The sequence below is a fragment of the Pundamilia nyererei genome, unplaced genomic scaffold (genome assembly GCF_000239375.1).
Source record: "Pundamilia nyererei isolate P.nyererei 1_Seehausen unplaced genomic scaffold, PunNye1.0 scaffold00003, whole genome shotgun sequence".
NCBI classification, from domain to species: Eukaryota; Metazoa; Chordata; class Actinopteri; order Cichliformes; family Cichlidae; genus Pundamilia; species Pundamilia nyererei.
The window spans coordinates 9,635,369-9,646,651 of record NW_005187404.1 but is presented as its reverse complement, the minus strand read 5'-3'; the positions used below and the strand labels follow the sequence as shown (position 1 = coordinate 9,646,651).

Genomic DNA, 11,283 nt, shown 5'->3' with positions numbered 1-11,283 from the left:
TCCATTTATTTCAACAAAGTAACTGTATTCTGAATACCACCTTTTTAAACGGTAACTGTAACGGAATACAGTTACTCATATTTTGTATTCTAAATACGTAACGGCGGTACATGTATTCCGTTACTCCCCAACACTGTTAACTACACACTCTAAACACGCTAAATGTCACAAATCTCCCACATCTCAAAACTCTCTCTCTCTCTCTCTCCTAAAACTTCCCCGTCTTCCTGAACAACCCAATGTCATGTTGCCATATCATTCTTTGCATTTTTCCACCAACACAGACGGGCTGTTTTTTTATTTTTTGGTGATAAGCAGAGAGGTCTCGCTGCGCTGTCCTTAGACAGTAAACGTGACGAAACTATTGAGGAAAAACAGGCATATATATTGTTTATCATGACTCTGGTTTTACGTGGCCTATCAACACAAATTAAAAAATGGTATATATCACCTTGTTGCTTTGTCATCTTAAAGTGGTCATGTGATTGGCTTAGCACGACTACTTTATTCTTCTTCAGTCAAACAGCAGCACTCATGCGACTGTTTTGCCCCCTGAGCTTCAGGTGTTGTGCCAAAAAGTGATCGTCGGGCAGAAAGTGAATGCCGCCCACGGGAGTGCGCAGCTGCTTAAAGCTGCAGCACCCGGATTACTTACAGCTGATTTAAGATGCTGTAAGCTGAACACAGCTTCAACCGTCTGTTGAAAAATAGTAACGCGACCACATTTTCTTGTTAGTAACGGTAACAGCATTGTAACGATAGAAATAGTAATTAGTTAGATTACTTGTTACAAAGTAACGCTGTTACTTTTAATGCCGTTATTCCCATCACTGCTGATGGCAGTTTTAAGAATGCAGCTATGCACAGCTTCAATAAAATAAAAAGGCACATTCTGACTTGTCCATCATGTAGAAATCACCTTTGCATAATTTTAAAGTTACATATTATTATAAATTCCACATGGTCTCACAAAATTTGCAGATGTCTTAACTTCAGTTTTGGTAACATACTCTGAACTGCATAAAAATGGGAAAATACATTTAGTACAAAGCACATCAGTGGCATTCAATAAGACAGTTTTACAGACGAGCAGAGATGGGAGGAGAAGGCTCATATTTCAACATCATTAAGAGGCAACAATAGTTTCAGTGCAGTAGAGACGATGCACTGCAGCTGAATAACAGCAAAGCGTTTATTGTGAGGATGCCAGTTTCTGCAGTTTCCCATAAACTTTGTGTGCTTTATTCCCTACATTCAGGTTGAGGGGTCGGATAATGATGATGGTGTTTTTAATTGGACAGTCCCAAGAAAAGATATAGGAAAATATTACAAAATAGATATGAGTTGTTAATAACTTCTTAAGTACACAGACTACAACGTAGTCTGTGGAGGCAGCAAGCGCTGTTTGTATAGTCCTCATTAAGACTGGGTTGAATGCTAATGACTAATAATAATCTCCTACCTGTTTTGGTGATAAGTGGGCCAGAATAAAGCAGGGAGACCACCAGAGAACTGCAAAACAACTTCAGTGATCAAAAAATAAAGCATGAAAAGCACAGACAGTGGCTGCAGTGACACTTTTCACTGTGTTTAACACTCGCTGTCTTTGCTCTTCTTCGCAGCTCACAGACCAACAACAACACGAGCGACAGAGGCCCACACACCAGTCTTAGCACATACTTCATCTGACAGCAGAGCTCACTGCAGGCAGACGGACTGGCTCTGCAGTAGTGCAGACGTTGAACACGCTCGCTCTGTTCGAGCATAAATTCTGCAAGACTGTGATCATTGTGACTGTTAATTTATTTGGAAAGAGTAAATGTGAGGATTACTAATAGTGCCAAAGCTCCGGGTCTCGTAAAGCAACAATGCACCACATATTTCCAGCAGAAATACACATTCACATGTCTGTAGCTCAGGTCCAAATACTGACTTGCAGAACATATTTCAGGCAGAAATATATGGTTAAATCCCTGCATGTCAACTATCCTTGGACAGGATGCTAAGCCCAAGTTGCTCTATGAATATGCATAATCGGTAGATAGAAAGACGAAAGTGTTTGTGTGAATGAGGCATGTTGTATAAAGCGCTTTAAGGGCTTCGGGAGAGCAGAAAAGCTCTAAATAAGAATCAGTCCATGTGTCGTTTACATAGATATGGTTGTTGAGTGCTTTCTGCCTGCCTATTTGTATTGCAGTAATTGCTGGATTTTGCAGGAAACAACACTTAATTAATGTATAAATTGAGATTTTGCATTTTATAACAGAACATTAGCAGTGCGGTAAGTAATTGTTTCATGCTTTGATTTCCAAAACATAAGTAATCAATTATGACACAATGGATCACTTAGATCACTTTCTGTCTTCTGTCTTGCCTGTTCGATGAGCAAAATCTCTATTCTGTGTGCTGCAAGCAAATATCAGTATTTTATAGAAAGGCTAAACATTATGATACCATATATCATATCACCCATTAGAGCACTTCGCTCTCGCTCTGCAGGCCTACTTGTTGTTCCTAGAGTATTTAAAAGTAGAATGGGAGGCAGAGCCTTCAGTTTTCAGGCCCCTCTTCTGTGGAATCAGCTTCCAGTTTGGATTCAGGAGACAGACACTATCTCTACTTTTAAGATTAGGCTTCAAACTTTCCTTTTTGCTAAAGCATATAGTTAGGGCTGGACCAGGTGACCCTGAATCCTCCCTTAGTTATGCTGCAATAGACGTAGGCTGCCAGGGATTCCCATGATGCACTGGGTGTTTCTTCTTCACTCACCTTTTTCACTTACAGTGTTTGTAGACCACTCTGCCTGTAATTATTAGTTGTTATTAATGTCTGGCTCTCTTCTACAGCATGTCCTTGTTCTGTTTTGCTCCACTCACCCCAATCACAGCAGATGGCCCCGCCCCTCTCTGAGCCTGGTTCTGCTGGAGGTTTCTTCCTGTTAAAAGGGAGTTTTTCCTTCCCACTGTCACCAAAGTGCTGCTCATAGGGGGTCATATGATTGTTGGGTTTTCTTTGTTTTCTTTGTATTATTGTAGGGGTTTTACTTTAAAATAATCGCCTTTAGGTAACTGTTGTTGTGATTTGGTGCTGTATAAATAAAATTGAATTGAACTGATTTGAATGGAATTGATTGGAACACCTGATGAGTGAGTAAGTACTTTTGGCAATGTAGTGAATGTGATCCGGACCAAACCTTTTCTATCTTCATCATCTTAGTAGCTTTCTTTATTTCCTGCTTTTAGTGATGTGTTTCCTGATTCACTACCATTCCTCTCTCTAATATTCTTTATGCAGCAGCTCCTCAAAGTACTGCATCAGTCTTTCAATTCAGTTCAATTCAGTTCAGTTTTATTTATACAGCCCCAAATCACAACAACAGCCGCCTCAAGGCGCTTTATATTGTAAGGTCAACCCTACAATACTACATACAGAGAAAAACCCAACAATCATATGACCCCCTATGAGCAAGCACTTTGGTGACAGTGGGAAGGAAAAACTCCCTTTTAACAGGAAGAAACCTCCAGCAGAACCAGGCTCAGGGAGGGGTGGGGCCATCTGCTGTGATTGGTTGGGGGGAGAGAAGGAAGACAGTCTTCATTTGTTAACACATTTCACCAATCTCCTTACTCACACTAACCTGTTGCACATCTTTTCACAGCTCAGTCTTGCCGTCTTTCTCTCTGCTAATTGATACAAATGCTTTTCTTCTTCTTTATTGTCCAGCCTCAGATATAACTCGCTTTGAGCCTTTTGTTTTGCCAGCTCTCTCTTTGTGTTATGCATAGTTTCCCATAAAGTTTGCTGGTGTTTTCTTCGTCTCCCTGGCTATCAAATGTGTTCATTACTAAACTCTTTGAATATTTTCCAGTGGATACACCAAACACCTTCTTGGCAGTCTCCCACACTACTGCAGCTGTATTTTCACAGTCACCTGGTAATTCGTCTCTACCACACAGAACCTGTCTCAACTCCAGCTTTCACCATTTCATCGTTGCTCTGCCTTCACTTGCTTCCACATTTTGATTTCCAGAGTCATTCTACAATCTACAATCCTTTCTACATTTTATAATCTCCTGTCCTTTTCAGATTGCACCTTCTGCATTAGATATGGTCTACCTTCTTCTACTCTTATACCTCACTCTATGTTGCTTCTTCTTGAAGTAGGCTACATGGTCACCATGGCCGTTTCTGTCCTTTTGGCAAAATCCACCATCTGTCCTTCTGCATGCCTCTCCTTAATACATATATACTTGTCACCTCTGTTCACTCGACCTACATGTCCACTGAAGTCACCTCCAGTTACCAGCCTCTCCGCCCTGGAGACACTCTCCATCCTGACATCCAACTCGTGCACACCGATAGTCTGATCTTGTCTGACATCCACCTTCATGCCCTGTGGCTTCCATTGTCTCATCTTCTGAGACTGAAATTGTGTGGAGCATCACTAAAGTAAAACATTGCCCATATGCACACCCACTTTTGCGTATCCTGTTTGGGTATCCAGCATTTTGTTATACTTAACAGATGGTATGATAAGCCTCAGAATTATTCAGCATTCATCTTTTTATCTCTACTTGTGTTAATTTTTGATTCTATTGACAAGAGTAAGATAATGCTTGCACTATTATTTCATCATATTACTACTAAACAGATCAATCATACATTTTATGATTATGCACTAATCCAGTATAAAAGGTTTTACTCTTAGTCTTTCAGAAACACTTTTATACTGATGGTGCTGTTGGTAAAGTCAGGCTCTGGATATTCATTCTCTTTAGCAGAATGAATATCCAATGAATCCAATGAATGAATATCTTTCACTGGTAGAAAACTTATTTGGATTCATTGTATAATTTTGATTATTGATTAAATTTGATCATCTATCATGAATTCTACTTTCATGAAATTTTACCTGCCACATTTAAGATCATTTAAATGATGAACCTTTGACTATACTATATTTTTAGCTGATATGTTTGACTGACTCTGTCTTATCTCATTTCAGGCCACAACGCAGTATGATAACATCTGTTCACGCTTCCATATCTTCAGTGGGTAAATTGCGAAAGCCAGTCGCTACTATGCAATGTGTGTAAGCGACCAGTGGTGGTGCTGTGGCCCGAGGCGGGATGCTGCTGACAGTCGGTCAGCATGACTCTGCTGGACTTGTGGCTGTCGCGCTCCATCCCCATGTGCCTGCTCCTTCAGAGCCTTGTCCTAATGGCCTTGTGCTTTCCCTCGGCCAGCATGTGTCCAAAGGGCTGCATATGCCAACGCGATTCCCACCTCCATGGCTTCAATGTTACCTGCAGTCAGTCCCGCCTCAAAGAGATTCCTCCCAGTCTACCAGTTGACACTGTCTTGCTGAGGCTGGACCACAACCAGATCGGCAGCGTTCCTGATCTCGCCTTCCATGGACTTAGGTTTTTGAGGGAGCTAAACCTTTCTTACAATGCAGTGGAGACTTTAGGGGAAGGTGCATTCACTGGCATAGAGGCAACTTTACAGGTGCTGGACCTTTCCCACAATCGCATCACTAGCGTACACAAGGATGCCTTTGCTCGACTGAAGGCCCGGATTATTGTGAACGATAACCCCTGGCATTGTGACTGCGCCCTTCAGCAGGCTATTGGAGGAATGGCCCATAACCATGAGGCTGCTGCCCGGGTTCTCTGCAGAAGCTCGGAGCTCCACGACCAGGAGGGACAGCCGTTCTTGGCGGTTGACATAGATCTCTGTAACTTGGCAAAAAGGACCACAGATTATGCTATGCTCGTAACCATGTTCGGTTGGTTTGCTATGGTCATTTCATATGTGGTGTATTATGTACGTCAGAACCAGGAGGACGCGCGACGCCATCTGGAGTACCTCAAGTCTCTCCCCAGTAAGCCGAAAAAAGCAGACGAGACTGATGACATAAGCACTGTTGTCTGACAGCAGTGGCCCCGTGACTGTGTTCAGCAGAAACCTGGTGAACACCAAAATGTTTTACATTTTTAGCATTTACTATACCAAACTTTTATGTAATATGAGCATCAAAATGTATTTTGACTGTCTGTCTTTGATAGGGTTTGCTCATGACTACGATGACAGGAGGAAGGCCGCACCAACATTTTGGTTTTTACAGTACAAAGAAAGTCTTGAAAAATTAGAATCTCAGGTTTAAATATTTAAATGGTAATGACTTTTGTAGAGGCAGTGGAACATCTGAAAAAAGCAAAATTATTTGTAAAACATGACACACTGTTTTTCCCATTTGTCTGTTTCATTTGCCGTCTATCTGTTGATTGATCTATCTGTCTAGGTTGCTGACAATCTTAAATTTTAGGTTTTTGTAGCTACAATACAACAAGGTCTTTTCAAATGTAGGGTTATAATTGGGATATAGCATTAAATGTAGCCAATAATGTGGCTTTTTAATTTTATTTACAAGTTTATTATGAAAAGCTTACTAACCATTTTTAAAAGTACCCCCTTTGTGTAGCAAAAGTAATTGCACAAATAATACGTTTTTATGACATAAAAGTATCTTGTTATAACAAGCTATTTTATTATGGTTTTAGCGACGTGCTGCCATGATAAACTGCACAGGTCAGGCATTGAGGCTTTACATTAAAAGCCTGTAAAGTCATATGTGGTACCATAACAACATAGCTAAAAACAAAAGCTAAAAACAAATAGCTAATAAAAACAAGGCGTTTAAAAGCCAGAAAGTGCTATTAAAATACACCATATTGCTAAAATTACTGGTTCGCTTTCACAAGCACATGAACTTGAGTGACATTCCATTTTTAATCCATAGAGTTTAATGTGATGTCGGCCCAAATGTTGCAGCTATAACAGCTTCAGCTCTTCTGGGAAGGCTTTCCACGAGGTTTAGGAGTGTGTTTATGGGAACTTTTGAAAGATTTTTCAAAAAGTGCAGAGCCCAGCTCCTGAAAAACAATAGCACACCATAGTCCCCCTTCCACTAAACTTTACACTTGGCACAATGCAGTCAGACAAGCACCGTTCTCCTGGCAACCAGTTCAGTTCAGTTTCCTTATATTGCACCAAACCACAATAACAGTTGCCGCAATGCGCTTTATATTGTAAGGTAAAGACCCTACAATAATAAAACCCACCAAACACTGACTTGTCCAACATGACACCATGCTTAATACCACTAAATCTGATGTTTTGCATTTGCAGTGTGCTTGTTGATTTAGGCATTATCTGGTTGCAGATAATAATGGGAAGGTCCATTGGTTTGTTTGGTAAGCTATCATAGAAACGTCAAAGTCCAAAGTAAGATCATTTGGAATATGAATATGATCCATTTCTGCAAATATGTCCAAAGCCTGGAATTTACTTTTTTTTCCAAATGTGTTTGCGTTGGATCGAATGTGTTCGTGTCAGTCTATACTATCACTGCAGCAATTAGATATTCCATGGTGTTTCTGTGTATTGCAACATTAAAAACTTCACTTCTTTTATCAAACATTTTAAATCACTAAACTAAACTAAGTCACTTCAGCTTAAAATGCACAAACTAAGCTCCTGTACAGGATGGAGCTATCTGTGGTATGTCCGTGTGTGTGTGTGTGTGTGCGTGTTTTCACAAATTGCAAATTTATTGATTAAAGAGTAAAACCGCTGAAAACTTCAAATATGTAAATAATCAATCTATAATGATGTCAGTGTTTCATTTAAATATTTTGAATATTTAAAGTGGAATAATCTGCTTCATCAAGGTCTGATTAGATTTGAGTGATCAAACATCCCAGCAAATGTCATTGGGTTCTTACACTGTTAAATCACGACTGACATTTTTCTTAGCTTGAAACCTTTTAAGTGGTTGTTTGAAGTAAAAGCATTTTCAGGGGCTTTGAAAGCTGCAGAGTGTGGTTGTATCCAGACATTAATTAAACTTCCCAAAGTTGAAACTTGACCATCACATCCACATCACGCTATGCTTGGCAGAAACATATGTATGTTTGAATGTCTTCCTACAGAGGCTGTCTGAAAATGTGAAATGTGTGAAATTTAAATGTGTCCTGACATCATATTGCAACTTTCAAAGAGCTTTCTTGTTTTTTATACAATCTGGAGGACACAATCAGTGGGCTCTAAGTCTTGTTAAGAACAGGATTCATAATAATCTCTCTCAGTTTTGGAGTTGTTCATTATGAATTTATACACATATTTCTGATTTTAAACAAATGTTTCAAGACGTTTGATTCATATTTTAGCATATCAATGGTTAGAAGTAGATCTTAAAATATCAACATATTACTTCCAGCATGGTTGGCTGGAAGTAATAACATCCAGTGTAGTATTTGGTTTTGAATATGAACTCTTGCCTTCAGTGCTACCACAGCAGGAAACGTAATGTGCTTGGTAATGCAGTTTAAATGAAAACCCTTAATGTTGAGGGGTAGGATATGATGAGTAACACCAACATATGAGGGACTTTGGTCATGGACCCTGGAGAAGTTTCTTTTATTCATGGAAGTACTCAATCGTGAGACAAAGTCTGAGTCATAGAGTCAGAAGTCAGCCACATTAACAGCTTAGGATTTCTTCCAGTACATCCTGATGGAACAATCCCCTCATTTTATCCTGTAAGGAACTCAGAAGGAATTTGTACCAAACTAAGATCTCTACACAAAAACAGACATGGAAGATCTACGTTTGCTTGCATTCAGCTTCAGTATAGAAAGCAGCTGGGTTAGCAGAAGGTTATCTGACTAGTGTAGTAACTGACTCCACTCTTCACTCCTATCCCAAGCCCTCTATAAATCATTATTTCTGTTTTTTATTACTCTAATCATGAACATAAACTCTGGCTTTGGCCTTTCTAGAGGATACAGGCCTTCAAGTTTTTACATTTTCCAGATTATAATCATGCCAAAGGTGCCATGAAGAGATCAGACAAGACTTCCAGGTTTCCCTCCAGAATATTTGTAATAGTATGTTGATCACATGATGACAACTCAAAAACATGCTACAACTACAGGTTGCTTTATTGTACTGTGCATTTGTTCCTTCAGTTTGTGGCATCTTTGTTTATTGCTATTGCTGTTGTCAATCAGAGTAAATCTTTGTATGTCTGTACTGTGCAAAGGGAGCATAATACTAAATGTCAGTTGCAGCTGACTCTAATTGTTGGTAGTGTTACTTTCCTTCAGTCTCAGAATTATCTCTTCATTGCATTCCTTTGTAACAGGCCACACTGTTCTGATGATTCTGTTTTTGTTTTATAACTTTGTTCTAATTGAAACACATTAGCATTGAAGATTAATGGAAACCCGATGGAAAACCAGTACTGATAAAAAAGATACATATGGAAAAGTACAAGAAATTATATTCTCTCCACAAAACAATAATTTTAAGTTGTCCTGCAAACAAGTGATGTATTTTCTCTGAATCTGAATGTTCAATTCATGTTGTACAGTAGCGGTTATAAAATTGACTAAGGGAATACGTCGTGAGAATATGTAGCTATTGAGTGCTAGGATCACATGTAAATAGCAATGTGGATGTTTTGTGAAATACCTGGATGTTTTGTGAAATACCTGAAAACCCTTTAATTTGTTGGTCTTGTCTTCAAAAGACAATATCCTACTCCACAAGATGGGATCAGGATCAGTCTGTGAAATACATGTACAATGTCATGAAGCAAAGTGTAGCCAAGGATTTGAGAGTTTTTCTAAGTGCCTGAATATTTCTCTTACAGTTCTTTTCTTTTTATGTCTTCTTTTTCCATCTCTTTGCTTGGACTTTCAGAGTTTAGGATTATTACTGTTTAGTGGATTTGTGCTAGCTAGAAAAAGCAGAATCAACCATACGATATATGAACTATAGTATACCATATTGCAGATCTTGCACAACAAGAGCAGTGTGTAATAGACTAACACACCATGTTAGCATTGACTTTCATAGTTGTGGCATGAAATACAGAAAATAAAATAAAGAAGGTATGTAATGGTTCATGGTATTTTCTTTTCGCAGCATTTGCTAGTGAGTGATGGATTACCTTTGGCTAAACAGATAACTCTTGTCTGTTAAGCCAACATTTCAAAGTTAGTAGGGTAGTAAACTACAATGGTGTACAATAATGATTATCATTATGTCAAAGAGACAGTTTTTCTCAAATGGTAATCTGCAGCAAATATATAACATTCTAAGAAAGATTTGGAGAGAATTTAGCTTGTTTCAGTGAAAATAGCAGACCGTTCTCACTCTTGAGGCGTAATATACTGACGGTTTGTCACGTCCCAAGGTGCTCCATAGGAACGCGAAAGATGACTTTCAGCGTTCCTATGCTACGCGCCGGGTTATGGATGAAATCCAGTAGAACGACGGTACCCTAGCCCTAACCTCCTATTGTCATGAACCGCAGTTCATGCACACAAGCAGGATCCAAAAGCAGACTCAATACGCTTAATGTGAGCGTGCAGATTTTATTGTTTTAACAAAAGGTGACCCGGAACAACCAAGGAAGCAAAATCGCAGAACTGAAGGAAACCGGGAAGACAAATTACACAGGGAAGCCATAATCAGGACTGTGGGGGGCTGCAACGGAAAGGGGAGAAAATTACTAGTGAGCAGTTGGATTGAGGGACATTACTAAACAGGGCTATAGTAATTTAGCTTACGACCAGAGCCGGACCGTGGGGCTCTGAAGAGGGGGAGCGAGTTAGTGGGAAGCGAATCCATGGAGGCAGGGATGAGGACAGATGGTGCACTTAGAGATCTGAGCAGCCAGGAGGACAGGCAGGTGGCAGACACAAACCCCGGATAGTAACCAGGGCACATGGAGGTAGAATTAACACAGTTCATAAAGCGTCTTGATGCATTCTCAACCATGCTGGAAAGTAAATCTCCAAAATGTCTGTGAAGGTTCTCAGTCATCCAGGTCATCGTAGTCAAAGGAGCTTGCAAAGAAAAACGTCTGGACTTCTTTAAATTGCTAGAAGACGTTTCACCTCTCATCCGAGAAGCTTCTTCAGTTCTAAGGTCAAATGGTGGAGAGTCCCAGATTTAAACCTAGTGGGAGTTTCCCCCCGCTACAATAGGTGACACGGAGGAGCCCATGGCACAGCCATGTTTTTGACAGTAGAAGCCTTCGTTGTATTTGAAGTATGTAGTGGGGAGGCAGAGGTCTAACAGGGTGCAGATCTGATCGGGTGTGAAGTTGGTCCTGTCCTCCAAGGAGCTGTCTTCTTGTAGTCGTTTTCTGACAGTCTCCACGGCCTCCGTGGTGGGTATGCAAGTGAAGAGAGAGACTACATCAAAGGA

General features: G+C 40.0%; 2 protein-coding genes across 2 annotated transcripts in view; one reads left to right on the top strand and one right to left on the bottom strand.

The window, feature by feature from the left end:
* Positions 1-4,916: 4,916 nt before the first annotated feature.
* On the top strand, positions 4,917-7,013 carry lrrc3b (leucine rich repeat containing 3B). The gene is made up of 2 exons (XM_005720918.1): positions 4,917-5,971; positions 6,069-7,013. Exon 1 carries the CDS (start codon positions 5,152-5,154, stop codon positions 5,932-5,934), a length of 783 nt encoding a protein of 260 aa, XP_005720975.1. The 5' UTR covers positions 4,917-5,151; the 3' UTR covers positions 5,935-5,971; positions 6,069-7,013.
* A 3,509-nt stretch (positions 7,014-10,522) lies between these two features.
* LOC102211715 (tropomyosin alpha-3 chain-like) overlaps positions 10,523-11,283 on the bottom strand; it is a 43,589-nt gene continuing 42,828 nt past the window's right edge. The window contains exon 9 of the mRNA XM_013910480.1: positions 10,523-10,557. Coding sequence (XP_013765934.1) covers positions 10,523-10,557 — 35 coding nt within the window. The remainder of the gene's footprint in view (positions 10,558-11,283) is intronic.

Coding starts and splice junctions, on each gene's coding strand:
- lrrc3b (XM_005720918.1), top strand. CDS start 5,152: ATGACTCTGCTGGACTTGTGGCTGTCGCGCTCCATCCCCATGTGCCTG.